The 25,348-nt window shown below is 55.4% G+C and overlaps 10 protein-coding genes across 10 annotated transcripts; 3 read left to right on the top strand and 7 right to left on the bottom strand.

Moving 5' to 3' along the window:
- Positions 1 to 310: 310 nt before the first annotated feature.
- On the bottom strand, positions 311 to 2,637 carry C8Q71DRAFT_731347. The gene is made up of 7 exons (XM_047922169.1): positions 2,230 to 2,637; positions 2,055 to 2,151; positions 1,875 to 1,993; positions 1,640 to 1,813; positions 1,445 to 1,575; positions 1,228 to 1,382; positions 311 to 1,166 (listed from the first exon to the last, which is right to left on the bottom strand). The coding sequence occupies exons 1-7, from the start codon at positions 2,598 to 2,600 to the stop codon at positions 495 to 497; spliced, it is 1,719 nt and encodes a 572-aa protein (XP_047784919.1). The 5' UTR covers positions 2,601 to 2,637; the 3' UTR covers positions 311 to 494.
- Positions 2,638 to 2,753: 116 nt separating this feature from the next.
- Positions 2,754 to 5,776, bottom strand: C8Q71DRAFT_819685 (glutaminyl-tRNA synthetase). Its single transcript, XM_047926156.1, has 5 exons — positions 5,344 to 5,776; positions 5,220 to 5,291; positions 4,949 to 5,160; positions 4,123 to 4,898; positions 2,754 to 4,063 (listed from the first exon to the last, which is right to left on the bottom strand). Exons 1-5 carry the CDS (start codon positions 5,630 to 5,632, stop codon positions 2,884 to 2,886), a joined length of 2,529 nt encoding a protein of 842 aa, XP_047784918.1. The 5' UTR covers positions 5,633 to 5,776; the 3' UTR covers positions 2,754 to 2,883.
- Positions 5,777 to 5,882: 106 nt separating this feature from the next.
- On the top strand, positions 5,883 to 8,941 carry C8Q71DRAFT_826422 (rsec15; the record flags this gene model as incomplete). The annotated part of the gene is made up of 12 exons (XM_047926296.1): positions 5,883 to 6,511; positions 6,572 to 6,866; positions 6,923 to 7,044; positions 7,095 to 7,361; positions 7,413 to 7,514; positions 7,564 to 7,673; positions 7,724 to 7,781; positions 7,838 to 7,921; positions 7,977 to 8,131; positions 8,184 to 8,472; positions 8,525 to 8,665; positions 8,720 to 8,941. Exons 1-12 carry the CDS (start codon positions 6,020 to 6,022, stop codon positions 8,939 to 8,941), a joined length of 2,337 nt encoding a protein of 778 aa, XP_047784917.1. The 5' UTR covers positions 5,883 to 6,019.
- C8Q71DRAFT_731341 (ARF/SAR) lies at positions 8,938 to 10,292 on the bottom strand. Its single transcript, XM_047922168.1, has 6 exons — positions 10,082 to 10,292; positions 10,010 to 10,020; positions 9,877 to 9,958; positions 9,730 to 9,822; positions 9,443 to 9,669; positions 8,938 to 9,389 (listed from the first exon to the last, which is right to left on the bottom strand). Exons 1-6 carry the CDS (start codon positions 10,134 to 10,136, stop codon positions 9,312 to 9,314), a joined length of 546 nt encoding a protein of 181 aa, XP_047784916.1. The 5' UTR covers positions 10,137 to 10,292; the 3' UTR covers positions 8,938 to 9,311.
- A 212-nt stretch (positions 10,293 to 10,504) lies between these two features.
- Positions 10,505 to 14,101, top strand: C8Q71DRAFT_801139 (beta-lactamase-like protein). Its single transcript, XM_047925948.1, has 9 exons — positions 10,505 to 10,808; positions 10,859 to 11,241; positions 11,295 to 11,573; positions 11,629 to 11,938; positions 11,993 to 12,284; positions 12,341 to 12,910; positions 12,965 to 13,111; positions 13,174 to 13,356; positions 13,411 to 14,101. Exons 1-9 carry the CDS (start codon positions 10,627 to 10,629, stop codon positions 13,831 to 13,833), a joined length of 2,769 nt encoding a protein of 922 aa, XP_047784915.1. The 5' UTR covers positions 10,505 to 10,626; the 3' UTR covers positions 13,834 to 14,101.
- Positions 14,102 to 14,296: 195 nt separating this feature from the next.
- C8Q71DRAFT_793696 (phosphatase) lies at positions 14,297 to 15,312 on the top strand (the record flags this gene model as incomplete). The annotated part of the gene is made up of 6 exons (XM_047925494.1): positions 14,297 to 14,343; positions 14,396 to 14,505; positions 14,561 to 14,631; positions 14,701 to 14,951; positions 15,014 to 15,205; positions 15,258 to 15,312. The coding sequence occupies 6 exons, from the start codon at positions 14,297 to 14,299 to the stop codon at positions 15,310 to 15,312; spliced, it is 726 nt and encodes a 241-aa protein (XP_047784914.1).
- A 109-nt stretch (positions 15,313 to 15,421) lies between these two features.
- C8Q71DRAFT_696531 (Bin3-domain-containing protein) lies at positions 15,422 to 16,558 on the bottom strand (the record flags this gene model as incomplete). The annotated part of the gene is made up of 6 exons (XM_047919921.1): positions 15,422 to 15,462; positions 15,523 to 15,631; positions 15,688 to 15,841; positions 15,897 to 16,284; positions 16,342 to 16,463; positions 16,512 to 16,558. 6 exons carry the CDS (start codon positions 16,556 to 16,558, stop codon positions 15,422 to 15,424), a joined length of 861 nt encoding a protein of 286 aa, XP_047784913.1.
- Positions 16,559 to 16,719: 161 nt separating this feature from the next.
- Positions 16,720 to 18,990, bottom strand: C8Q71DRAFT_731328 (alpha2 tubulin). Its single transcript, XM_047922167.1, has 9 exons — positions 18,665 to 18,990; positions 18,570 to 18,601; positions 18,309 to 18,516; positions 17,939 to 18,240; positions 17,438 to 17,884; positions 17,304 to 17,386; positions 17,214 to 17,248; positions 17,092 to 17,162; positions 16,720 to 17,034 (listed from the first exon to the last, which is right to left on the bottom strand). The coding sequence occupies exons 1-9, from the start codon at positions 18,723 to 18,725 to the stop codon at positions 16,930 to 16,932; spliced, it is 1,344 nt and encodes a 447-aa protein (XP_047784912.1). The 5' UTR covers positions 18,726 to 18,990; the 3' UTR covers positions 16,720 to 16,929.
- A 20-nt stretch (positions 18,991 to 19,010) lies between these two features.
- C8Q71DRAFT_731323 (tubulin alpha) lies at positions 19,011 to 20,974 on the bottom strand. The gene is made up of 7 exons (XM_047922166.1): positions 20,937 to 20,974; positions 20,804 to 20,883; positions 20,661 to 20,692; positions 20,396 to 20,606; positions 20,032 to 20,333; positions 19,649 to 19,976; positions 19,011 to 19,591 (listed from the first exon to the last, which is right to left on the bottom strand). The coding sequence occupies exons 2-7, from the start codon at positions 20,862 to 20,864 to the stop codon at positions 19,182 to 19,184; spliced, it is 1,344 nt and encodes a 447-aa protein (XP_047784911.1). The 5' UTR covers positions 20,865 to 20,883; positions 20,937 to 20,974; the 3' UTR covers positions 19,011 to 19,181.
- A 133-nt stretch (positions 20,975 to 21,107) lies between these two features.
- Positions 21,108 to 25,288, bottom strand: C8Q71DRAFT_731321 (alpha/beta-hydrolase). The gene is made up of 19 exons (XM_047922165.1): positions 25,112 to 25,288; positions 24,952 to 25,051; positions 24,825 to 24,893; positions 24,482 to 24,770; positions 24,411 to 24,426; positions 24,337 to 24,360; positions 24,248 to 24,277; positions 24,156 to 24,195; positions 24,057 to 24,109; positions 23,785 to 24,002; positions 23,122 to 23,729; positions 22,848 to 23,067; positions 22,774 to 22,795; positions 22,685 to 22,725; positions 22,284 to 22,625; positions 21,861 to 22,230; positions 21,751 to 21,812; positions 21,485 to 21,699; positions 21,108 to 21,423 (listed from the first exon to the last, which is right to left on the bottom strand). Exons 1-19 carry the CDS (start codon positions 25,152 to 25,154, stop codon positions 21,297 to 21,299), a joined length of 2,889 nt encoding a protein of 962 aa, XP_047784910.1. The 5' UTR covers positions 25,155 to 25,288; the 3' UTR covers positions 21,108 to 21,296.
- Positions 25,289 to 25,348: the final 60 nt, after the last annotated feature.

Genomic DNA, 25,348 nt, shown 5'->3' with positions numbered 1-25,348 from the left:
TCGTTCATGTCGCGAATTCAATCAAGTTTTCAGAACAGTTCAAGCATGGATCAGCACTGCGAAGGTGTTACATAACGATCTGAACCAGATCCGCTCTGGCATGGGCTCATGATGCTGTACTGGTGAGGGAATCCCGGCGACAGACACACATTCGTGGTAGAATCAGCTTCGGGTCAGTCGCGTACTTGAATTCGAACTTGAAGCCTCCGCGATCAACGTACGCTTCATTCAGCCCGGACCCGATTGATATACGTGAGATAAGTATACATACTTCATTGATGCTAAGCAGAGCTGCTTCTGCTGTTGGGGGAACCATTAATGCCCTCTGAACCGAAACAGAGCACGTAGGAAAGGGACGCGGACAGTCGTGCCAATTTAGATTTGTAAGTCGAGTACCGTACAAAGATATCCAGGATCAATCGCACAATGATTAGGGTATCAGCCAAGACTCGACCACCTCCGGAGCATGAAACACTATAGCGTGCATCTATGTCTCAATGGACGATAATCTCTCCGACACTGCCCTTCAGCCTCCTCTTCCTCCTACCGGGCGGGGTACTCTTCACAGAGCCTCTATGTTCCTCCTCCATCTCCCTCTTCGGCAGTCCGTCCAGCGTCGCGCCCAGGTCATCATTGAAGAATGCTAAGGCGAGGTCCCCTAACATCCGGAGGAGCACCCGCCCGCTGGGCGCGACGTGGCCAATCGGCCAGATGACACTGAAGTCCGAGAACGATACATGCTTTGCACGGATGAGCGTCACAAGCTTCGCCGGGGGCGTCTCGTCTCCCTGAGCATCAACACCCATAGCTGTATCCCCGCCTCTGCGACGGGACCCACTTGCCTCTGGCTCAGAACTGGAGTGCCTACGTTCACTGTGGGCCTCGTCGCCAGAGCCGGGGAGCGAGTTCGGCTGTTGCCACTCATGCACTACCTTCAGCAGTCGTGCGAAGTGGTTTCGCCAGAGCGTGAACTCCTCCGAGTTGATGATGAGCACCTGGGGGGCTCTCGCGTCGCGCGTTGCCTCCACTCGTGGTGCGGGACCTGGCGATGGTAGTGGTTCGAGCCATGGGTCTAGCACGAGCGCATGCGTGAGCGGCAGAGCCTCAAGACGCTCTTCGCGATCGGTCCCTGGGACAGCGGGAGGAGGATTGGAGAGCACTGATAACTGCGGAAAAGGGCGCTGATGAGCGTCTGCGTGAAGTACACGGGTGATGACAATGGCGCACCACTAGTGAACCGCCGAAGGAGTGGCCCATGATGCTGATCTTCTCTCGTAGCTTGACGCGGCCAGCAGTCCAGCTCTTCCAGAAAGGACCATGCCGGGGAAGCTCATGGGCCGTGTACCCGCGGACATAGTATATCCCGCCGAATGCTAGCTTCTCTGTTCCGCGCAATGTGATAATCGATTATGAGACATGTCTCATAAGGTATGTATGTGCTTACCGGCCTCAGCTCTGGGATGTGAATTGACAAGGTCTGCCAAGCCTCTATATGCGAGATAGAGTTCTAGCTCACGAAAGAGCAATTGGTCGACGCGGAATCTCGAGTGTGGTGGCTCTTCCCCATCGTCGTACCTTTCATGGCAATAAGGTCAATCACCATCCAAACACCAGTGAATCCGAGTATGAATTGACCTACATGACGTCTTCCGGGTGTAAGTAGTATTTGACTTTCGGTTTATGCTTCTTCTTGCCCTTCACATCGGTGGAGGTAGTGGCAGCAAAATGGGATGTCACCACCGGTGCCGTTCCGTCCCTGTGCTCAACAGCAATGACGACATTTCCCTCTGAGGCGATACGGACACAAAGATGGCTATTGCAAGAATGATCAATCAGAGAACAGGTACGGTCAGCGCTGGTGGATTGAGCCCTACCTGTACGTTGTGCGAGTACCGCTCAGTCCATGCGAGTGGAACACAACAGGCCATTGAGCTTCTGGGTCGGAGAACACCTCAGCTGGGTCGAGCAAGGCAGTGTTTGGGTACACTGGGAGCTGGAACAAGTTCAGCGGTACTGCTTTAGGCTCACCAAGTGCATGGATGACATGACGGTACCTTCAGACGTGGAGCGATTGCGCCCACAAATAACTTTGTGAACCAAAAGGGCACCTTGGCGAAGTGTGCATAGCCGCGTAGAGTCGAGTGCACTGGCCTGACAGTGATACAGTGGAGTGTACGCTGCGGAGTCAGTGTCTGTTACGAGCCCTGGCAAGAGGTCCACCCTACCTACCTTAGTATCCAATCCAGCGACTTCTTCAGTTTCTCCGGAGGCGTTCCATCCGCACTCGGACTGTTGATGTCGGCCGGGTAGAACGCAGTGAAGACAACCTCCTCTAGCAGTAATGCGGGTTCATGTGGGGTGTTTCCGCTCGACTTGGCGAGCTTGGCTGCGCCAAAGACCTGCGGGTCATTCAATGGCAACGCGAATGTAGTCGCCCCGACTTGAAATCTCCCGGGTACGTCTGGAAGATGAAACATCGGTGAGGAATGCCGCGTAGATGCCCTGTAGTTCCAAGTCACTGAGGGCCGGATGTCAACGACATAACGAGCATGGCCGTTCGCTGGCGTTGAGGCGCATGATGATAGCCACGGCCATAACATTGCCCCACTGCTGAAGCGCTGACGGGAACAACGCGGGGGAGGAGCAACCGCTCGCGGCGGGGCCCGAGCCAGCTACATGTACGAAAGAGCGCTTACGGCGAGTACTAATATAAGTATTGGAGTCGGCTGTTCAGCCCAAGTTCAGCCCGCCCGCGCACGAACATTGACTGTGTAATAGTGTTGCCCGAACGCCTTGACTGGAGGTAGTCGTTACAGTATGCGTCTAGTACTGAGGGTAGGTACTGTACACGATGGAACTTTCTGTTGTCAGTCTTCTTCACTCCTACGCCGCCTTCCCCGAGTCCTCCTTCAAGCTCACGATGCGGTTCAGCACGAGATAGTCACCGACCTTCCGGACAGGCTCCACCCCCTCCGGTTCCTCCAGACACGCCAGCCTCGCGTCCTTGTCAGTGGCAAAGTACGCCACCCGCAGGCCCTGGAACCGTATGCACTCCTTCCCGACCAGCTGCTCACTCGTCGCCTTCGGCGTGTCATCGTCCGGTTCCGCCGGGCCCGCGCTCGTTGCAGCGGCCTTCAGTGCCTCGTCCGTTCTCGTCTTGCTCTCTTTCCTCGCCTCCAAGTACGCGCGCTTCGCCAGCGGCCAGAAGCCCACCTCGACCATCGCGCCCTTGACGACTTCCAGGCTGTCTGGGTTAATGTCCGCCTTGAAGTCGGGGACCGCCGCGGAGGGGTTCTCGCTCTTGAATAGCTGGTAGAAGATCCGCGTCTCGTCCACGCGTACGGGGCTGCCGGACGGCGCGTGCTCCGCAACCCACTGGATGAACGCCTTTGGCTTCTTCGCGGCTCCCTCGCCGTCCTCGAGACGGCAGATAAGCTCCGTGACCGCGCCCGTTACTGAATCCGTTTTGTAAGACGTGCAAGTGATCGGGTAGGGCGCCTGGAAGAGGCCGACGGTCTTGCCGGGTGCGAGCCTGAAGTAGTCCTTGGAGTCCTCCAGCCGGAAGTCGTCTGCGTCGATGTAGATCGTGCGCGTGAAGGGCATTTTCGACGTCCCTAGCTCGGGCACCTTTGGATGGAGAGGCTTCTCCAGCCAGATGAGGTAGTCTTCAGGTACGTTTTCGATCGTGACTTTGAGTGGCCGGAGGACCATGAGCAGTCGTGGTGCCGTGCCCTCGAGGTACTGTCTCACAGTCTGCTCGAAACGAACCGCCTGGATGCTCGTAGTGGCCGTGGACACGCCCAGCGAGCTGACGAAGGAGATGATCGCGCCTGGTGGGATACCGCGCCTCCGGAGTGCGATGAGGGTGTACATGCGGGGATCATCCCAGTCGAGCACGTACTTCTCCTTGACGAGCTGGAGAATCTTGCGTTTTGACATGATGGTACCTGTGACGTTGAGCCGGCCGTACTCGGATTGGCGGGGCTTGTATACCCCCAAGGCGTCGCATAGCCATTCGTACGACTCGCGCGAGGAAACGAACTCCGTTGTACACAGAGAATGCCTGCAACGCCAGTGATCAGCATTTCACTATATCTGGCTGGCTCATAATTTGACACCTACGTGATGTTCTCGAAGCTATCGCACAGACAATGCGTGAAGTCGTACGTCGGATAGATCTTCCACTTGTCGTGTGTCCGATGATGTGGTGAGTCAAGCACTCGGTACGCCACCAGATCCCACATCATCGTGTTACCCGACTCCAAATCTTGCTTCATGCGCAAGATCGCCTGCCCAGGCTTGTAGAAGCCATCCTTCATCTTCTGGAACTCGGCAAGAGACTCTTCGACAGGTCGTGTGCGATGTGCGCAAGGTTTTCGTGGGCCGAAGTCGTCACCTCCGCGATTCGCATACATTTCCTCCGCTGTACAGTGGCAGACGTATCCCTTGTCCCGCTTGATCAGCTCGATGGCAAGCTCGTGGAGCTTGTCGAAGTAGTCGCTCGAGTACGTGATCTTCCACGGTTCGTACCCAAGCCACCGCACTGTCTCCAAGATGCTTTCAAAGTACCTCCCCTCCTCCGCCTCCGGGTTAGTATCATCGAACCGCAAATAACAGCGACCACCGTGGTACGCTGCATAGCCGAAGTTGACGAATATTGCTTTGGAGTGTCCGATGTGCAAGAAGCCATTGGGCTCAGGCGGGAATCGGGTGTGTACCACACCACCGGTGGCAGCGAGGTGCTGCTCACGCAGGTGTGAGTGGACCTGGGGGTTGTCGCCGACCTTGTGGAGTCGTCCAAGGAAGCCTTCGGAGAAGACCGTCTTAGAGGAGGTAGCTGATGCTGATGCTGCGGTAGATGCTGCGGCAGGTTTTGAGGGGGCCTCCTTCTTGGACTCCTGGATGCAGTTCAGTACGAATTAGGGGAGGACATCGGACACTTGCGCACCTTGCCCTTAGGTTTGGCTGTCTCTTTGGGCCCGAACTTCTCCAGAAACGCTTTCTCAACCGCATTCTTCAGCTCGAGCGGACTTGCCCACCGCATATCCGTGTTCTTGAGAGCACCAATGGTAGCTCCTAGGCTGGCCCAACCAGTTGCCGCGCTGGACGTGAGGTAGTCTGCTACCTGAGTCGCAAGTTGTTCGGGAGTGATGCTGAAGCCTGGTCAGCAAGAGGTCAGTATCTATTTCGGCAACAGGTGTTTCCCGGCGCAGACATACCAACACCACAGTTCTTGTCGAAGTCAGCGCCATCGATGGGTAGCGTATGCGACTCGAGGTATTTTGTGGCCGCTGAGATCTAGCAGATCAGTATAGCAACAAGCTGGTGGGTCTGCCTACACACCTGATACCTGGTCTGTCGTTTTCAGCCTCCCGTCAAGGATCGCCGTCACAGCGTACTCGCGCTCGCGCTCTCCCAGCTTGGAGCCCTGCACCGCAAGGCTTGCCAGTAGGACGGCCTGCTTCTCCTCGATCTGCTTGTTGGAAAGATCGTTCGTGTCTATGATGTCCTTGAGCACTGTCGCGCTCTTTGAGGACTTGGCTGCCTCAGCGGCCTTGGACTGGGTGAGGCCAATGGACTTGAAGAGCTCGATGAGCTCCGCGGTGTCGGGGTTGTCTCCCTTGGGAGCCATGGCCGCGTGAGTCGAGAATATCCTGTTCCTATAGTGCACTGTTCTTTGAAGGGTATTCAACCTTGTGATGCAGCCTCAGATGGCAGACGAGAAGCGTCAAAGAGTAGAGGAAGTAGTGAACACCGCGTCGAGTCAAGGCGCGACGCGGTCAAGTGAGATCGATCACTGGACCGATCTATTCTAGAATTGCCTCGAGATAAGATTAGATTGGCGCCAACGGCATGAGTGTCGCAGCTGTCGCTTCCACTGCGGCCGGGGGGTCGAGCAACTCCATACATACCACCTGCTTGCCTGTCGACCGGTCCCATCTCCATACCCACCGTGGTCACAAAAGAAATTTCGGCTGCAGAATTACAGAGGAGCTGGAAACATATATAAGAGGTCAAGATGCCTCCCCGGAGGCGACCACAATTCACCCAGGAGACCATCGACCAGCAGCTTCAGCAGATCCATCTCCTTGACCAGTCGTCTTCGTCCGAGAACTTGGAGCAGCTCGGGCCCATCATCAAGCAAATTCATGCGAACCGGCAGCAAGACGCGTACCTCCGCGCCGTCGGCCAACTCATCCAGGCCAAGGACGCTGAAATCGAGACAATATGCGGCGACAACTACCAGGAGTTCATTAGCTCCGTGTCTACTCTGTTCTCCGTGAAGTCTTACACCAACAACCTTCGCGACAAGATTCAGACCTTGGACGCTGGGGTTGAGCAAGTTGGGCGCGGACTGGTGGAGAAGAAGCGTGCGTTATTGCAGACCAAGAAGACGGCCGGAAACTTGGACGAGGCCGTGGACACTCTGCAGGCATGCCTCCGGGTCCTCGACGTCGTGAACCGCGTCGGAGAGATGATTAAGGAGGGGAAGTACTGGAGTGCACTACGGGTCTGTCACTTTCGTTATCCGCACTTTCGGTCCGTAGCGTTGAATATATCTCGTTCGTAGTCACTTGAAGACATTGAGAGCATGCCAGCGACGTCGTTATCGCAAACACCGCTCTTCCAGCATCTGCTGTCCTCTCTGCCATCTCTTCGCGGCCAGATTAAGGATGCAGTTTCTGCCTCCATGAAGCAATGGCTCCTGGACATCCGTAACGTCAGTGCACAAGTTGGACAGTTGGCACTCGATGCGATGGAGCATCGCGTGCGGAAATGGCGAGCGCGAAGGGAGAAGGATCCCCTCCTGAAGCTCAACCGCGTGGGTAGCGCTGTGGAAATCTCAACGAACGAGAAGACGGAATGTATGATGCATCGACCTCTTACCTCGAGTATTGAGCTGAACCTAGTTCTCTGCTAGTTAACGTCCTAGATAATGAGCATTTACAAGTCGATTTCAAGCCGCTCTACGAATGCATACACATATACAGTGCCTTGGATTCCCTCGATGAGATTCGCCGATCATACCAAGCAGACCGGAAGGTATAGCATCGGAGTTGACCTACCTTTCGAGGCAACTAACGGTGGTGCAGGCTCAATCAGATCTCATCCTCCCAAATATACTGCCCTTAGATCAGTTGCCGAAAGTGACTGAGGAAGTCGTCGGCTTCTTCATCATCGAGACGCACGTCCTCAACACGACAGGCAGCTTCCGTTCACCGCGAGAGGTTGAAGATCTGTGGGATGCGTTGTTGCGCCGCATAGGGAATGCAGTGGATACTGCGCTGAAGAATATCAGCGATGCGGACGCGTATCTAGGCGTAAAAGAGTGTCTACTCAGCTTCACTATGACTCTGGAGGTGAGCACGTCAAGCTTCCTGTGTATTCACATCACGCTCAAGGATATACAGCAATACTCGTACTCTACGGAGAACCTGCATGCTTTCATCCTATACCTCTTTGGACGATACGTATCAATTCTCGAGTTCAAGTTCGGCGTACGCTTCGAGAAGGTAAGGCACACTCTTGTCAGATTCGTTCTCAACTGAATATCCTCGCTAGATTGTCTTGCAAGATGACTGCCTGCCCATGTACGTGGAGAATGCCACCGAACGGGATAGTGTCTTGGACACCGTATGGCTGACGAAAGAGGAACGAGAGCAATTGACTAAGTGCGTTCTCTCCGACACCCTCGCTCCTGTATTGCTGACTTCGTCCGCAGGAGCTCATTACCGCTGACGTTACCCTGGTCTTCAGGCTTCTACCTGTGCTGTCAAGATGTCAGTCTCACGAGATGTTTGTCGGCGACTCGTCGCTGATATTTGCAATGTCGTAGATCAGGAACTTCGTGCAGAACTTCTATCAGTTCCTCGAAGGTGTGTCACAGCATCACCGAAACATCGATGACCTGCTCAGCAGAGTATGTCTCCGACCTTTCTGCGTCTCTGTCCTGCTTCTCACAAGATGCTTGGCAGACTCTTGACCATATCCTGGCCGATTTCATTGGCACCAATATTGCGAAACGAGTACAGAGCACCTCGAATCTGTCCCAGATTGTGCAGATCGTTGCAAACATCGAACACCTCGAGATTGCCTGCGCGGAACTAGAGCGTTCTCTGACGCTAATCCGGTACGCACGTTCGTCTCTGTCATTTGCGTCAGGACTGACGGAGAGTTGGCAGCTCGTCGCAGCGTGGAGGCGCCATCCACATCACCGCCGCCCCTGCCTTCAATGCCACCCTCCAAACAGCGGTCGCCCGCGTGAATTCTTCGATCGCATCGAAGCTCGATGACTTCTTCGGGCTGTCCGAGTATGACTGGACACCGCCGCGACGCGAGGAAAACCCGAGCATGTACCTGTACGAGCTCATCAACTGGCTCACGACCGTCGTCGACTCGCTCGTTATCAAAGACGCATACAAGGACAAGGCGTACCGCGGCGCTGCGGACTACATCGCGGAATGCTTCATGGTGAGTTCCGTCTCGATCATACAAGGCTGTGAGAGTTGAAAGCGTCCCGTAGGACTTCCTCATAGGGCGCAACGTGCCTATGATCAACGAGAACGCTGTGGCAAACCTCGTCACCGATATCGAATTCCTTGAGGACGAGTTCAAGAAGAGTGGTCATGCCCATCTGAACGCCGCATTCCTCGAGCTGCGCCTGGTACGCTCAGAGCCCGGTTTGATTCGCGCTGATCACCCACATGATGTATCACAGATGGCCACGATTGTCCTGGAGGATCAAGTCCAACAATACCTCATCCCAGCGGTCCGACAAGCTTCCTACTCCGTCGTGAGGCCTAGAAATCTTCAGTCATTACTCCAAAAACTGGCCAAATGGGGTTCGGAGTGCAAAGACACTGCGTCTCGGCAGCGCGGCGAGAAACGCAGAAAGGAGGCGGAGGCAGTTGGTGCACTCGTGCAGGCGGATGGGCGGTAGCTTAGAGGGGAAGATTCGCAGTAACTTATTACTTGTATGACGACAGACGCATTGGTAACGGCAATGGAACTTCTGGATATACCCGGACCGCGCTATCGTTCTACGATTCGCCCTAGTCAAGACGCAGGAGCTAAGACCTAGGACCTAAGGACCAGGAGCTTTTTCATGCACCCCTTGGGAACATTGGAGAATAAGCGTCAAAATCATATGTGACAGGAAACAAATTTATCACGACTAGAGAGAACGGTAATCACGCTACGCAGCTGAAGAAATGAGCAGAGACGACGTGCAATAGCAGAATCTTCATATCGTAAGGATCGTGCGACGACAACGTTGAAGAGACCCAGAGACGATGAGGAAGAAAACGCGTTTACACCCGCCGCTTGATGTTGGCACTCAACCACTCCAAACCCTCGTAGAGACCATCGCCGCTAGTCGCACATGCCGCCTAGCAAGTCTGATGAGGCGAAACCACGACCACGCTGACACAGGGTCACGTACCTGAATGAACCACGTCCTCTGCCTGAGACCGTGGAGACCAAGCTTGTCGGTGATCTCAGCAGCGCTCATGGCGTTAGGAAGATCCTGCTTGTTGGCGAAGACAAGCAGCAGCGCATCACGGAGCTCATCCTCGTTGAGCATCCGTTGCAACTCCTCGCGTGCCTCCGAGATACGCTCCCGGTCGTTCGAGTCAACGACGAAGATGATACCCTGGGTGTTTTGGAAGTCTGTCGGGTGGTTGATCAGTCACCCGCTAGATCTGGGCGTGACACGTAGAAACCACATACAATGCCTCCAGAGGGGACGGATCTTGTCCTGTCCTCCAACATCCCACACAGTGAAGGAAATGTTCTTGTATTCGACCGTCTCAACGTTGAAACCTAGTGTTAGTACGCGTCAGATCGCGCCAGCTGTGTGTAAGCTGTACCACTAACCGATTGTAGGGATGGTTGTGACGATCTCTCCTAGCTTGAGCTTGTATAGGATGGTCGTCTTACCGGCAGCGTCCAGTCCGACCTGATGGGTAGTGTTAGGTCTGCCTCCAGGGGCTCATAATTCCGTGCACACCATCAATATCCCTGCGCAAAAGCAGTGGCGGGTCAGGACTGAGATGCGTCACCATCGATGCGGACAACTTACGCATCTCTTTCTTGCCAAAAAGGCCGGAGAGCAGACGAGAGACCGAGAGACCCATGGCTGGTAATGTAGAATAAAGAGATGAAGTATATGGACGTGAACGGAGGAGTTGAGGCGACTGGCGCGTTGGGAGGAGGAGGAGCGTGTAAGTCGCTAGAGCGTTTTAAGCTCCGATCGTAGCTGTGTTACACGTCGCTTATGCTACATTGATACCCCGCCACGTAAGAGGCGGTACACCCGACTCAGTGCAACGCCCTCGCAAGCCCGCCACGCTCACACTACGTGTAGCAATCGTGTTGCTGGTCTGGTGGTCGCTGGAGTCATCCTGCCGCGCGTCGCAGTAACGTTTAGTATAAAGGTCGGCGCGGGATATTCCAAACACGGCAATAGACGCCCATCGCTTCATTTGGCGCCCATGGACCATACAGCGCTCAGCAACTTGCACCATCACGTCGGTCAGAGGTGGCTTTCAGTCAAGGCGGACTCGAAGGACTTGGATTTTCCTGTGGCCCGTGCATGCACCGGTCTTCACAAGGATTTGAGCCATCATGATCACATTCACGCCGCTCTCAGGTGCAGCGCGGTCCTCGCGCACAGTCCCTCTAGCGTACCTCCTGCAAGTCGATGATGTTCGCATACTGTTGGACTGCGGCTCACCTGACTGGTGTCCAGAGGGAGAGTCGGGCGAGGAAGGACATCATTGGGACAAGTACTGTGACACATTGAAGGAGTGAGCATGCTTCATCTGCGACCCCGCCCTACTTGACGCGAACTTCGAAGGTGTGCACCCTCAGTCGACCTGGTCCTCCTGTCGCATGGCGACCTGCAGCACTCGGGACTCTATGCCTATGCGTATGCCCACTGGGGCCTCACAGCGCCCGCGTACACTACGCTGCCTGTGCAGGCTACGGCACGTATAGCAGCCACGGAGGATGTGGAAGGCATTCGCGACGAACAACAGATTGGCGAGACGAGCGAACGCGAAAAGAGTACTTCGCCTGAGGCAAGTGGCTCAACCCCTCCTGAAGACAAATCCGAAAAGCCTTCTACCCCACCACCACCAAAGTCTGCGAAAGGCAGATACATCGCTACCCTGCAAGAAGTACATGACGCCTTCGACTCAGTCAACGTACTGCGATATTCACAGCCATGCCATCTGCAAGGTATGTCAGGTAAATCCTTCCAAGCAAGTGGATATTTCTGAACCATGCGCAAGGGAAATGCCAGGGTCTCACTGTTATCCCATTCAATGCGGGGCACACTCTCGGTGGTACAATATGGAAAATTCGTTCACCAACCGCCGGAACGATTCTCTATGCCGTGGATATGAATCATATGCGTGAACGGCATCTCGACGGGACGGTCTTGGTGCGACAGGCATCTGCGGGTGGTGGTGTCTTCGAGACTCTGGCTCGCCCAGACTTGCTCATCACGGATGCCGAACGCGCGGGCGTTACAACAGCACGTCGCAAAGACCGCGATGCTGCCCTCCTCGGTCAGTAATACTCTATGTGTATCGACCCTGCAGATAACTTACGCACCGCAACCAGACTGTATCGACTCAACGTTGACCTCCCGCAACTCTTTGCTTATGCCATGCGACTCGAGTACGCGGGTTCTCGAACTCCTGGTGCTCCTCGACCAACACTGGAACTACTCCCGCTTGAAGTTCCCAATTTGCCTTCTCTCGCGTACCGGCCGCGAGATGCTCACGTTCGTGCGCAGTATGATGGAATGGCTCGGAGGTACCATCAGCAAGGAGGACGTAGGCGAGACTGGCACAGGAAACAACAAGAGCAAACGGAGACGCGACGATGATGACAACGAGGATGCTTTGGGAGCGTTCGCTCTCCGTTTCCCGTACGTATGCTACTGTCACATGTTGGCAGCGCGCTGATGAATGCACCCTTGTAGACACCTCGAGTTCTTCCCTACCCCGCAATCCCTCATGCAGACCTACAGCTCGAAAGATCCCAAGCTCATTCTTGCCGCCCCCGCCTCCCTATCTCACGGTCCCTCGCGCGCGGTCTTCACAGAATTCGCCGAGATCCCCGACAACGTCGTGCTGCTGACTGGTCGGAGTGAGGAGGGCACCCTCGGACGCATTCTCTTCGACAAGTGGAACGATTCGCAGAGGGACGACGCAAAATGGGATCGTGGCAAGATTGGGAACAATGTCATGATGGATGGCATGCTACACCTGGAGGTGAGGACCTGCACGTCGGTAGTGTATGACTGGGGTTAACTAATTCTGTGATGTAGATGCGCTCGAAAGTCCCGCTGCAGGGCGCGGAGCTCGAAGAGTACCTTCAGAAGGAGCGTGCCGCCCAAGAAAAAGAAGCTGCGCAGAAAGCCGCTCAAGCACGCACTCAGCGAATCCTCGAAGCCGACGAAGGCGAGGAAGACAGCGATGAGGACAGCGATGCCGAGTCTGACGAGGAGAACGAGGTCGAGAGGGCACTCAGCGACGACCTCATGGACGGCGACGATACGCGCCCGCAAGCCTCCGCGAATGGGCGGCCGAAGCGCCGGAAGGGCGGCGTGGGCGAGGGCACCGACTGGATTGACGATGTCGCCGACGAGCCCATGCAGAAGCTATCCTTCGATATCTACCTGAAGGGCAATGTGTCGAAGGCCACGTCGTTCTTCAAGAGCGAAGGGCAGACGCAGCGATTCCGAATGTTCCCGTATGTGGAGAAGAAGCGGAGGGTAGACGAGTATGGAGAGACGATCGATGTGGGGCTGTGGCTGCGCAAGGGCAAGGTGCTCGAGGAGGACGCAGAGACTGAGGAGGTCAAGGAGATGCGGAGAAGGGCTGAGGAAGAGGCGAAGGTGCGCACAAACCATACCCCGTCCTTTCTAATGCTATGCTGACTGCTTCTACAGAAAGCTCCTGTTGAGCCACCGTCGAAGTTCGTCACAACGGAAGTGGAGGTCCAGCTTGCTTGCCGACTGTTCTTCGTCGACATGGAGGGTCTCAATGACGGCCGTGCAGTGAAGACGATTGTACCCCAAGTCAATCCGCGCAAGATGGTATGTTTCCTGATTATCGTCATATGCTGGTGATTTGCTCACTAGGTTTCGCACACCCGTAGATCATTGTCCATGCACCACTGCAGGCAACAGATGCTCTGATCGACAGCTGCTCCAACATCCGCGCTATGACGCGTGATATCTACGCACCAGCCCAAGGGGAGAACGTCCAGATCGGTCAGCACACCAACAGCTTCTCTATATCCTTGGGCGACGAGCTACTCGCGTCACTCAAGATCTCTCAGGTGGGCTTGGAATTTGTGTTGTTGCTGCAAGGTACTCATATCTCCGTCTTTTAGTTCGAAGACAACGAGATCGGCTATGTCACCGGACGTATATCGAGCCTCGCAGGTTCTACCATCCCCATCCTCGAGCCCACAGGCTCACGGCTCCCCGAGCGCATCACTCGAAAGGCGCTGCGCCCGCACACGCTCGGCTCACGACCGACCCGGACCCTTCCGCAGTCAACGATGATCGGCGAGCTGAAGCTCACTGCACTCAAGGCCCGCCTGGCGAAAGTGGGCGTCCACGCGGAGCTCATCGGTGAGGGTGTGCTCATCTGCGGCCCTGCAAAGAAAGGCGCCGCCGTCGAAACGATAGAGCATACGGTAGCAGTGAAGAAGACTACGCGGGGGCGGGTCGAGCTGGAGGGCACTGTTTCGGACGTGTACTACGTCGTTCGGAGAGAGATATATCATCTGCATGCACTTGTTGCTGCATGAGTAGTATATTGGACTTCGCCCAGCGTGAGGATGTGTATATACTTTCATTAGATATTTACATAGCGATCGCGGTTTGCTACGGTCGGTCGCAGAGCTGGGTCAGTTCTTACACTGTTGCCATAAATACATTAAATTGCGCTTCGTATCAGTACTCCTGGAAGGTGCAACATCCTGTTCCCGCTGTTTGTAAGGGAGCAGAGTTAAAGCCAACTTCAGCTTCCCCGCTGCCGCTGGGATGGCCGAATCCAGATAACGATCTGACGAGGCGGTTGTTTGGCAAAAGCCTCTGGTCCAAACATCGGCAATATCTCGGCCGGACTGCTGACCGGGCCGGTTCCGCGCTCCTGGACATGTATGTAAAGAGTCAAGACGGCCTGAAAACTCCAACAACGCTGCACTCGTTCTGACTGCACGGTCACCCCGACGTCCGACAAGCCATCCACTGGGAACGGCTGCAGCCAAGATGCCCTCGACTACGCTCCATTTCGATGCAATGCCAGTCCTTCTGCCGTACCTCCGCGCACGGCCGAGTCGTTAACGAGTCATTCTTGTGATCATGCAGCCTCTTCGACATGGACGGCACCCTGGTCGACTCGACCGACGGTGTCGTCGGCGCGTGGGAGCTGTTCAAGGAGAAGTACCCTCTCCTGGACGTGACTCAGGTCCTCAGCTGTGTGTAACATTCTACGAATGCACTGTCCGCCTCATGCTGAAACAACTATGGCAGCATCGCATGGTGTACGGACGGTAGAGAACCTCCGCCGCTTCTGCGGGGTCGAAGACCCCGAAGAACAAGAGGTCAGTGCGCTCACAATCGCAACCCCACTTCTCACTAACCCGCCGGTCACCCACCTACCCACCATGCAGCGCGAAGCGAAGCGCTTCGAAGAGGCCATCGTCACCAACTCGACGCGAAACGGCCGGAGGGGTATCCTCGCGCTGCCGGGCGTGCCCGAGATCATGGCCGAGCTCGCGCCCGTGAGCAAAGGGCCGAAGCCGCGCTGGGCGATCTGCACGTCCGCCACGAACACATACGCGACCGCCGCGCTCCAGAAGGCGGGCATTCCCAAGCCCGAGGCATTCGTCGCCTCTGAGGACGTGCAGAAGGGCAAGCCGGAGTACGTGTTGCGACCTTTTTGGGATCCTCCGAGTGTGCACTGACGATGATCTGGTGTGGTAGGCCGGATCCGTATTTGCTGGGGGCCAAGAAGTGTGGGGTCGACCCCAAGAATTGCCTGGTCGTGGAGGATGCCCCAGCTGGCGTGAAGAGCGGACGGGCCGCAGGGTCCAAGACCCTCGCGCTGCTCACGTCGCATACGCGGGAACAGCTTGAGGGGGCGCAACCCGATTTCGTGGTGAAGGACTTGTCGAGGTAACTTCGGACACATACGTGCGCATATACTCAATGCTGAAGCGCGCTTCAGTGTGACGATGAAGACGACAGACAATGGTGTCGAGGTCACGATCAACACCGATTGACGCAAGCATCATGAATGCACGGGATAGAGGGGTAGACGCGATAGAAATGCTAGATGCGATGCATGTGCAGTGAACAAGATCATACCGCCTCTAATGAGCAAGAAGTGGTTCAATTCAACTTCGTGTAGACATCAATTGGTCGCTTGAATCCTGTGACCCACATTACCGGCTTCAGTCAACCTGAGGTATTGCTGACGAAGATCCACGTACCTCCTTCACCGATCTTCCCCAGATGCTCAGGAGGACCAAAGCCAATGTCGCGCAGTATCCTTTCGAAGTCGTCTGGACGCAACTTCAGGTGTTCCAGACTCTTGAGTTTCTAGTGCGCTTATTGAGCCATGTGCGAGTAAAAGGATCTAGGTGGTTCGTACGCACCGGGTTCATTCGCCTCGCTTTATGATACGACTCCCATTCCTGAGGTTCCAGTACGAAGGTGCCTCCTACCCTCAGGACGGAATGAACGCGTCGGAAGAAGCGCATCAGCCCTTCGTCCTCGCCGTTCAGGTGTATCCACTTGGATATTGAGAACCTACATTACGCGTTGTCAGCCGGACTAGCACTGTATACTACCGGAACGGACTCACGCGAGCACAGCATCATAGCCTTCCTTATCCTCCAGAATCTCATTGTTCACCCAGTCCGCCGCGCGGAACGTCAAGTTATGCGGGAACTCGGTTCTCCCAGGGCCATCTGGGTAGTCAACCGGAGGGATAGGTAGCGGACTGAACATATGTTCAAACGACGCGGGGAAGTAGTCTGCCTGCAAGGAGGGCTTCGAAGCCTCAGCTTCTCCGTTGTCACCGTCGACCTTCCTGCGCTTTCGGACAGGCTGAGTTTCATGCTCTTCCTGATGCTTCCCCGAAGTAAAAGGATCTTGCAGTGTCCAGACGTGACGCCTCCGCTTCCACGCCAACCTGACGAGCTTGTCGTCGATGTCCACGCCGACAACCTTCTTCGCGCCCTTCGACTGTGCTTGCGTGCACCACACGCCCATCAGCAGTTACTCCCGCAGTGATACCGAGCACTCACCAATTTCGCACGTCACCCAGCCTTCGTTGCATCCTACGTCTAGCACGCGTGCACCTTCGAAGATGGAGGCAGGGAGGACGGCGACCCGTGGGTCGTTCGCGAAGGGTCGCTTGATGTAGTACCTGCGGACTGATGTCAGAACTGGCAGGATTTATGCGTGTGTGACTCACCCGTGGTAGTTGCCGTGAATGGGTGTCGACGAGCTGGAGGATGCCATCCTTCTATGTAGTATGCAGTGGCTGCGAGAACGCGTAGCGTCACCAGGAGGGCGCGATAACCCTAACCCGACCATACGTTACTTCATCCTGACAATAATGATTACAATGCACGCTAGCACCATCCGCCTGGAATCGTAGGCGGGTCACCGCCGCAGTATAGTGAGCGCATCATGCAGCAATCCCTCATCGGATTGCAGAGGGTATATCAACTTTAAGGAGTACGAGTGATATACACAAGAGTAGACTACATTTTGAAAGAAGAGCAACGACAGTACAGTGCACAGCCAGCGGAACAAATTAAGGACTCGCAAGTTGCTTGAATACTTTCACCGAACCATCGGGACCAGTCGTAGGATACGCGTTGCTGAAACTAGTACTCCTCGCCGACAGCGTCGTCATCAGGGGTATCTGCGCCGACCTCCTCGTAGTCCTTCTCCAAAGCGGCGAGGTCCTCGCGTGCCTCGGAGAATTCGCCCTGCGCAACGCGAAGAGAATGAGACATCGAAGATTGACACGGGAATCGGGGACTAACCTCTTCCATACCCTCTCCGACGTACCAGTGCACGAAGGCACGCTTGGAGTACAGGAGGTCGAACTTATGGTCTGCAGGAGATTATGAACTAAACTGTCCACAAAGTAATGCCTCACACTCACCTAGCCTGCTCCATGCAGCACCGATGGCCGTTGTGCTGTCATCAAGTTTGCATGAGTGGAGATGCCCAGCAAGCAGAACCAGCCACTCACTTCGACAGCATGCACAGACTCCGTGTTGTATGGGCTACGTCGCCGCCAGGGATGACCGCAGCGGGCTCGTTGCAGATGCCAAGCTACATACAACGTCAGTCCCCCGAAACAGCATCTGGCATAGATGCGCTAACCTTGAACGCCGTCTTGCACCAGTCCACAAATTGGATCGTCTTCTTGGTCTTCACTGTCCCCACCGCCGCCTGCGTATCCTTCGGGACGACGTCACCCCTGTACAGCAGCGCGCACGCCATGTACTTGCCCTCCTTCGGGTCGCATTTGACCATCTGGTTGGCGGGCTCGAACGCCGAGAACGTCATCTCCGCGACGGAGTTCTGCTCGTGATGCGCCTTCTCTGCGGAGAGCAGCGGTGCGTAGCTCGCGACGGGGAAGTGGATACGCGGGAACGGCACGAGGTTCGTCTGGAACTCGTTGAGGTCGACGTTCAGCGAGCCGCCGAAGCGCAGCGATGCGGTGATGGACGAGACGACCTGCGCGATGAGCCGGTTGAGGTTCGTGAAGCCCGGCATCGACACGCCGAGCTTCCCCTTGCAGATGTCGTAGATCGCTTCGTTGTCCACCTATACACAGGAGATCAATCGCACGACAGCACACATGCTTGAGGAGGCACGCACCATGAACGCGCAGTCCGCATACTCGAGCGTCGCGTGCGTCGTCAGCACGGCGTTGTACGGCTCGACGACGGAACTCGACAGCTGCGGAGCCGGATACACGCAGAACTCCAACTTCGACTTCTTGCCATAGTCCTGGAAGAGCTTCTCAAGCAGGAGCGCACCGAAGCCTGAGCCCGTGCCTCCGCCGAACGAGTGGAAGACGAAAAATCCCTGCAGGCCAGTGCAGCTGTCTGCGAGCCTGCGGACCTTGTCCAGAACAGGGTCAATCATGTCCTTGCCAACAGTGTAGTGTCCTCGGGCATCTATGCAGGCATGCCAGATCCTCGTTAGACGACACGTGAACGAACGAGGACGACACGAAGCTGCTCACAGTTGTTCGCAGCATCCTCCTTCCCCGTAACCATCGACTCCGGGTGGAAGAGCGCCCTGTACGGCCCCGTCTTGACATCGTCAATCACGCTAGGCTCAAGGTCCACGTAGATCGACCGAGGGACGTATTTGCCCGAGCCTGTCTCGGCGAAAAACGTCGAGGGGTCGCTATCCGGCTTGTGAACACCGTCCACGAGTCGGCCGTCCGGCTACACACCTGCAGCATGAGCAGCGGTGAGAGAACATCACACATTCCACTCACGCTGATGCCATGTTCGAGGGTGTACAACTCCCCTACATAGTATGGGTCGCCAGTCGGTTAGCCGATCGGAAGAAAGCAACACGAGACTGTCGCACAGCATGCGTTGCCTATCTGGACACCTGCTTGCCCGACGTGGATGGAGATGACTTCACGCATCGCGTTGAAGTTCCTGGCTGGGTATGTGGTTGGAGGATGATGGGGGGTGACAAGAGCCCGCGCTGGCAAATACGGCCCATTTGAGGCGCGCGAATTCGGCCTTGAGCCTAGTCTGTCGCGGATTGAATCGTCGAAAACGGCCCCGCAAGGATGACTGTCCACGTATGATGACAAATGGGGCCTGCAGCGGCCTGCAGTCCATGCAAGGCCAAAGGCTTGTTATGACTATCTATTCACTGGCACCTCTCGCGAGTTGCATTTCGCCGTATCACACACACGATTCAATAGCGGTGGCTGAATGCGGACATTAATTTTATTGTACCGATGGTATACGTGCACATGCCCATTTCACAAAGGACAAGCGGGGATATCGTAAATGATCATAGCGACGACACAGAAGGAGAGTGACTCGACAAATAAACCGTGATGAAAGGAACCGAAGCATCAACGAACTACTCAGTACTCTCCAACCTCCTCAGCATCGGCGGAGTCAATGCCGACCTCCTCGTAGTCCTTCTCGAGGGCAGCAAGGTCCTCACGAGCCTCGGAGAACTCACCCTCCTCCATACCCTCGCCGACGTACCAGTGCACAAAGGCACGCTTGGAGTAGAGCAGGTCGAACTTGTGGTCCAGGCGGCTCCACGCCGTCGAGATTGCAGTCGTGTTGGAAAGCATGCACAGCGAACGTGTAACCTTAGCGAGGTCGCCGCCAGGGATGTGCGCCGGAGGCTCGTTGCAGATACCGAGCTTGAAGCCAGTAGGGCACCAGTCGACGAACTGAATCGTGCGCTTCGTCTTGATGATCGCGACGGCAGCGTTCACGTCCTTGGGCACGACATCGCCGCGGTAAAGCAGAGCACATGCCACTACGAGGACGTCAGCATCTGACGACGAGCGCTCCATGAAACTACGAGATTACTCACTGTATTTGCCCTCCCTCGGGTCACACTTGACCATCTGGTTACCGGTCTCGAAGCAAGAGAAGGTCATGTCCGCGACCGAGTTCTGCTCATGGTGAGCCTTGTCAGCCGAGATGATCGGCGCGAAGGTGGCAAGAGGGAAGTGAATGCGAGGGAAGGGGACAAGGTTGGTCTGGAACTCGTTGAGGTCGACGTTGAGGGAACCATCGAAACGAAGGGAAGCGGTGATAGACGAGACGACCTGGGCAATCAGCCTGTTGAGGTTCGTGAAGCCCGGGGACGAGATGCCGAGCCTCTTCTTGCAAATGTCGTAAATGGCCTCATTGTCGACCTATTGCCAAATCAGGTTAGCCCACATCTCACATTAAAATCTGTAAGAGACATACCATGAACGAGCAGTCAGAGTGCTCAAGGGTGGTGTGGGTCGTCAAAACAGAGTTGTACGGCTCGACGACCGAGTTGGCCATGGTCGGCGCGGGGTACACACTGAACTCGAGCTTGGACTTCTTGCCATAGTCAGTCGAGAGACGCTCCAAAACAAGGGCACCGAAACCAGAACCAGTTCCACCACCGAAGGAGTGGAAGACGAAGAAGCCCTGGAGACCGCTGCAGTTATCTGCCAGGCGACGGACCCTGTCCATCACATTGTCGATCTGCTCCTTGCCAATGGTGTAGTGACCACGGGCATCTAATGAGACACGACGCGTCAGACACGCACGGCACGCGTTCAAACACGTTGAAAGAACTTACAGTTGCTCGCCGCATCCTCCTTACCAGTTACAAGAGTCTCCGGGTGGAAGAGGCTCCTGTAAGTACCGCTCCGAACCTCATCGATGACGTTCGGCTCCAGGTCGACGTAGAGCGAGCGCGGCACATGCTTCCCAGAGGACGTCTCCGAGAAGAACGTGCTGAAGCCGTCGTCGTGCTGCGAAGGCGATCCCTCAATGATACGACCATCGGGCTAGCAAGAAGTGATCAATTTTTGTTATCAACACGTCAACACGACGCGACCTACGCTCAGACCGTGCTCGACGGTGTAAAGCTCCCCTGCGAAGTGTCATCCATGTTAGTCTAAGCCATCATAGACAAGTAGATCCCAGAATACGCCAGGCGACGCGTCTTTCGGGGATGGGTATGGTATATGCAGTCGCGACTTACAGCAGGCGTTACCGATCTGGACACCAGCCTGACCGACATGAACGGAGATAACTTCACGCATTTTGGAACAAGATTGAGGGCTATCGTGGCTCTCGTCAGTCTCAGCAACAGGGACGCGTCGCAACAAGCTTACTCGGAGCGATGAGGGTAAAGGAAGAGGTCGACAAAGACAACGCATAACGCGCGAGGTTGGGCGTTAAGAAAGGCAAGAGAGGTGACAAATCCTTTCCCACGGCGTTGCGTACCAACTCTGGGCCGGGTCCGTGCACGGTACGCTTGTCCTGAAACACCTTCGAATCCCATTGTTCGCTTTCCAGGACAGCCATATCGATGAGAATACCGGGGAGTACAACATAACATACTGGGCAAGTACGAGGTATGAGGACAAAATGAGAGGATGGCATTGTCCAGTCCGTGATCGTAGTACTTAGTGAAATGGTGATGTAGCCTGTGGTGTAAGTCCAATGATGAGGGAAACATTGGGAGAATCCTATCAACGATGGGACTGCGATGACTTGAGTTGAAGGGTTTTTCCTGCGCCATTGATGGCTGAAGCCGCATGCTTTTTACCATCAGCCGCCTTCGCAGCCGCCTTCTCAGTACTCTTTCGCATGAAATAACTGAAGAGCAAATAGCAGCGTAAGCGGACGCATTGGTTGCACATACATCCTCAGTACTCACGTCACAAGTGATTGCCAAATGCGCAGGCCATGCATCGGAGAGCTCGGCGGGTAGACCTGCTGTTCAGACGCGGATTGTGGTGGCGGATCGCGAGGATAGTCATGCTTCTCGAAGGCCCCTCGGACAACATCGGATGTCTTGAGCTTGGGGACCATCTTATGCGTGGCCGGCGCTGTGTGGTAGACGTTCTTCTTGAGAAGAGCAACTGCTTCAGCCTAGCAAAGGTGTCACATCAAATCAAGGTGCAGAGTAGTCAATCCTCGTACCGTATCGCGCCGTCCTGCGATGGCGCTGGGGGCAGGCGTCTCGTTCTGCAAATCCAAGGGACCTAGCCAAACGTGAGCTCCACATATGCGCAATATGAAGTGACACTTACCCCAGCGACGATCTGACACAATGGTGCCAGAAGCACCAGACGCAAGCGAGAAATGGCTGTGACTTCGATGGTCGGCGCTGGGTCGCGTGAGGGAATCGTGTATGACCCCTTGCTCATGCGCATGTCGAAGAAGTCGCGCCGCTTTCTGCTCGTACTTGCGTCTCCGCTTGATTACCTTCTCGGCCTTGTGTCTATACTTCTTGTCCCACATTTCCTGTCCCGTAAGCCACCTCTTCACCGGAGCCTCCTTGATGATGCCGATGGACCGCGGCTTCAGTTGTAAGGCAGGGATGTCCTCCTTTGGCTCCATGGGCCTTACTTTGCCGAATATATCGACTCGTTCTCTCAGCATACTGACGCGGGGGATGTCCTATCCGTGTTTATGATGAAACGTTATGTGGTGGCGTCGAGAGAGCGACTCACCTCCTCTGACCCATTCTGCTTCACCGATTCACTCTCCGTGCCAGCCGGTAATTGCTCAGCTGCACCCTCCTTGACCTCCTCCTTCGCCCTCTTTTCGTTGCTCCTGAAGTCATCTTGGCCAGAAGGCACGTCGACGGGACTCTTCCCCCTGAGAACCTTCTCGCCATCGTTGACAGCGTGCTGGGCTGGCGGGCGTTCCGGTGGATCCATATCATCTTCGGACTCGTCGAGATCCTCAGGGGGGATATGGAATTCAGGGAATGGGTTTCGTGCTAGATGCTCTGGAGGCTGCTTCGTGACATGCCGAACGAATTGTGCGATAGAGCTATACGCGTATTTGGCCTGGAGGCAACGTCCAGATGTCAAGACATAACTGCGTGACAACATGACTCGTTACGTACGCATCGTATGAACGTGAACACAGTCAAGACGTGACACATGCCTGCAGTTCATCAGCATCCGCCACATGACTTCGAAGCAAATCGCATACCGTCGTAGACTTGCAAGTGGACCTACAAACCCATTATTAGATCAGAATAATGTCAACGCAACGCAACTAGTCACCTTCGTCGGTGTCTTGAACCGCTCTGCATTCTCCTTCTGACGTCGTCCTTCCCCGAGGACCCCGTCCCTGGCAGGGTATTCCTCCGGATGCGCGGCTTTGTGTGCCATGTATATGATCTCATCCCTCAGGACCTCTCCATCGCCGCAAATGATGTACAATGGGCACAAATTACCGAGCGAGCCTTGCAGGACGGGCGACACCAACGGGTGTGTAAGCTGTCTGTGAATGTCATGTCAACCGCGTTTTCCAGTGAGAAGTGTTGAAAGCACGCACTCGTTCGTAGCATAGAGCTGGATCTGGGAACGGAGCTCTAGCGGTCTTGCATGTGGGTCATCCATGAGTACCTTTGGCGGCTTAGGCTCCCAGAAGTCATCATATTCGGGGCCAGACTCGTCTTGACCATCATTGGCCCGTTCTGTCTGAGAAGTCGCCTCAGGATCCTTGTTCCCTTCTCCCTTCGGAGCCTTGTCTTCGGCAGCTGAGTTCACGTCTTCATCCACGATGGGTTCCATGACGCCGTTCGATGGCGCCCCAAAGGGTGACTCAGGCTTGACGCTTTGGCTGTCAGCTTTAGCCGGTGAACTAGGCTCAGGCGGTGTTCCCTCAGCTTTCCTCAACATCTCTTCTTGGCTTCCGACATGGTCGTCTTTCAGGTCCTTGCTCTGCACCTGCTTACACTCCACGGCGGCTTGCTCCGCGATTTTATCGGCTTGAGAAGCCACCCGACTTCTGCTGGGCTGCAAAGTATCCGCGTGCCCAGGTCGTGGAGGGGCGTTAGTCTGAGTGGGAATGACGCGAGCGCGTCCGTTCTCGTCAGGTAATGAGTGTATAGGCCATGCTGGAGACGGCTTATGAATGAAGCCATAAGGTGGGATGATGTCCTACGTGCCCCCGATCATCAGCGATGCATTACACAGTGTATACACGAGTGCTCACTGTTGCAGTGCTCTGCATAACGCTGGGAAAGCTGTGCGTCATGTCAATCCACGGACTGATGAGGACAGCACCTGCCGGCTGTGTTATTCCCATGTCCCGAAGAACGGTGAGAGCGGTGAGGCATAACCCTCCGCCAGCAGAGTCTCCTGCGAACACAATTTTGGACGGATGGACGGGTTTGTGCAGAGCGCCCGGTGGTGGATCCGTCAAATAGAAGTCTGCACACCAAGTCATTGTCAAAACTCCGGACACCGGTGAATACGGAGACGTACAGGCTGCGAGAACGTCATGCAGGGGACATGGCCATGGATACTGAGGCGCCTTCCTACGAGCGTGTCAACTCGTGATCGAGTGTTCGTGATATGACTTACCGATAGTTCACTGCGAACGCTCGGCCCTTGAATTTGCGAGCTGGAACACAAGTCAGGAAGAGCTGTGAGAAATTCATTTTGAATGCACTGACCATAGCGAATGATCTGATAGCGATGTGTGTCTATACGATATCAATTAGTCATGGGGACGAACGAAACGCTGAGGCAAAAATACACATACTGACAGATCCCCAGAAGTATGCACCTATGCGGACGGTGAGGTTGGATCAGGTGGACTCCTGAAATCCGGCGTACCTCCATGTACGTACAACTGTTTCATTGCCTAGGTTAGCAGCATGATACACCTGCCAAACCCAAAGACTCACCATGACACTCTCGAGATGTTCCATGCGCGGAATATATTTCTCCGTCTCCGACAGTTGTTCATTAGTGGACAAATCATCGTTGCTGAGGTACTTGTGTTCGGTGATCCATTCAGAGTCGATGCCGTCGAGCCCTCTGACTTGCCACCAACGCTCGCCGCCGACGACGCGCTTGAGATCATCAGGACCGAACCAATCAATGAGGACATCCGCTGCCTTGTTGCACGAAGTGAGTGGTATTTGAACAGGTGCAACAGCAGCCCAGGGTGGCGCGGGGACGTGCGTATTGGTGCTATACAAGTTCGTCATGAATGTCAAACATAGATGACACAGGGAAGGCACCCACAAGGCCTGCAGGGACTCCACAGCGTTGTGTGTACCCAGTTCTATGAAGGCCTTGACAATGTGAAAGCCCCTACATTGATCGCTCGGTTTCAGTGGTCTATAAGCTCTGGCGTAGCGACAGGACGCACTCGTCAAAGAATATGTCATCTGTGGCTTCATCTATGGCTTCACCGTCCTTGTGTTTATGGGCTTTCCTGCGGCCATGTTTGACTAGTGTCTTGATGGCAACTGTGATGTAGCTGTAGGTCCCAGGGCCCACGAAGCTAGTCCAAATCGATTCGGACTTACCCGGTGCTATATGTGCGGCAGCGGAGAATGTGTTCACGCCCATGGTTAGGCGGTGCGAGTAGCGGCGCCGAGGATGAGAAGGGTACCCAGCGGGGGTTGGAGCCAAGCAAGTGGGGGTCGGGGGAGCGCAGCGTGCAGAAGGCGCGCCCGCGGTGCCCCCAAGTGCCCCCAGTCGCGCGTCGAACACGCTCAGCCACCCGTCTGTCCCTGAGCGTGTCATGGCACGTGCACCGCGCC

Source organism: Rhodofomes roseus, assembly GCF_022264815.1.
Source record: "Rhodofomes roseus strain CIRM-BRFM 1785 chromosome Unknown C8Q71scaffold_1, whole genome shotgun sequence".
Taxonomy (NCBI): domain Eukaryota; kingdom Fungi; phylum Basidiomycota; class Agaricomycetes; order Polyporales; family Fomitopsidaceae; genus Rhodofomes; species Rhodofomes roseus.
This window is presented reverse-complemented; position numbering and strand designations above follow the sequence as displayed.

What these genes read in the sequence shown, in the direction of transcription:
- C8Q71DRAFT_731328 (XM_047922167.1), bottom strand. Translation starts at nt 18,725, where the DNA reads ATGCGTGAAGTCATCTCCATCCACGTCGGGCAAGCAGGTGTCCAGATA. An exon ending in AGTCTGTGCATGCTGTCGAA is followed by an intron (nt 17,249 to 17,303) that starts GTGAGTGGCTGG and finishes ACTTGATGACAG; the next exon opens with CACAACGGCCATCGGTGCTG. An exon ending in TCGGAGAGGGTATGGAAGAG is followed by an intron (nt 17,035 to 17,091) that starts GTTAGTCCCCGA and finishes CGCGTTGCGCAG; the next exon opens with GGCGAATTCTCCGAGGCACG.
- C8Q71DRAFT_731323 (XM_047922166.1), bottom strand. Translation starts at nt 20,864, where the DNA reads ATGCGTGAAGTTATCTCCGTTCATGTCGGTCAGGCTGGTGTCCAGATC. An exon ending in CCGTCGAGCACGGTCTGAGC is followed by an intron (nt 20,607 to 20,660) that starts GTAGGTCGCGTC and finishes ACTTCTTGCTAG; the next exon opens with CCCGATGGTCGTATCATTGA. An exon ending in CCCGAGGGAGGGCAAATACA is followed by an intron (nt 19,592 to 19,648) that starts GTGAGTAATCTC and finishes ACGTCCTCGTAG; the next exon opens with TGGCATGTGCTCTGCTTTAC.
- C8Q71DRAFT_731347 (XM_047922169.1), bottom strand. Translation starts at nt 2,600, where the DNA reads ATGTTATGGCCGTGGCTATCATCATGCGCCTCAACGCCAGCGAACGGC. An exon ending in ACATCCCAGAGCTGAGGCCG is followed by an intron (nt 1,383 to 1,444) that starts GTAAGCACATAC and finishes TGCGCGGAACAG; the next exon opens with AGAAGCTAGCATTCGGCGGG. An exon ending in CCTTCGGCGGTTCACTAGTG is followed by an intron (nt 1,167 to 1,227) that starts GTGCGCCATTGT and finishes CCTTTTCCGCAG; the next exon opens with TTATCAGTGCTCTCCAATCC.
- C8Q71DRAFT_731321 (XM_047922165.1), bottom strand. Translation starts at nt 25,154, where the DNA reads ATGGGCGTGAACACATTCTCCGCTGCCGCACATATAGCACCGG. An exon ending in AGCAGAATGGGTCAGAGGAG is followed by an intron (nt 22,231 to 22,283) that starts GTGAGTCGCTCT and finishes AAACACGGATAG; the next exon opens with GACATCCCCCGCGTCAGTAT. An exon ending in ATTTGGCAATCACTTGTGAC is followed by an intron (nt 21,424 to 21,484) that starts GTGAGTACTGAG and finishes TTTGCTCTTCAG; the next exon opens with TTATTTCATGCGAAAGAGTA.
- C8Q71DRAFT_819685 (XM_047926156.1), bottom strand. Translation starts at nt 5,632, where the DNA reads ATGGCTCCCAAGGGAGACAACCCCGACACCGCGGAGCTCATCGAGCTC. An exon ending in AACGACAGACCAGGTATCAG is followed by an intron (nt 5,292 to 5,343) that starts GTGTGTAGGCAG and finishes GCTAGATCTCAG; the next exon opens with CGGCCACAAAATACCTCGAG. An exon ending in CAGCCAAACCTAAGGGCAAG is followed by an intron (nt 4,899 to 4,948) that starts GTGCGCAAGTGT and finishes AACTGCATCCAG; the next exon opens with GAGTCCAAGAAGGAGGCCCC.
- C8Q71DRAFT_801139 (XM_047925948.1), top strand. Translation starts at nt 10,627, where the DNA reads ATGATCACATTCACGCCGCTCTCAGGTGCAGCGCGGTCCTCGCGCACA. An exon ending in TACTGTGACACATTGAAGGA is followed by an intron (nt 10,809 to 10,858) that starts GTGAGCATGCTT and finishes CGAACTTCGAAG; the next exon opens with GTGTGCACCCTCAGTCGACC. An exon ending in AAGTCAATCCGCGCAAGATG is followed by an intron (nt 13,112 to 13,173) that starts GTATGTTTCCTG and finishes GCACACCCGTAG; the next exon opens with ATCATTGTCCATGCACCACT.
- C8Q71DRAFT_731341 (XM_047922168.1), bottom strand. Translation starts at nt 10,136, where the DNA reads ATGGGTCTCTCGGTCTCTCGTCTGCTCTCCGGCCTTTTTGGCAAGAAA. An exon ending in CACAACCATCCCTACAATCG is followed by an intron (nt 9,823 to 9,876) that starts GTTAGTGGTACA and finishes TACTAACACTAG; the next exon opens with GTTTCAACGTTGAGACGGTC. An exon ending in AGAGGACGTGGTTCATTCAG is followed by an intron (nt 9,390 to 9,442) that starts GTACGTGACCCT and finishes CAGACTTGCTAG; the next exon opens with GCGGCATGTGCGACTAGCGG.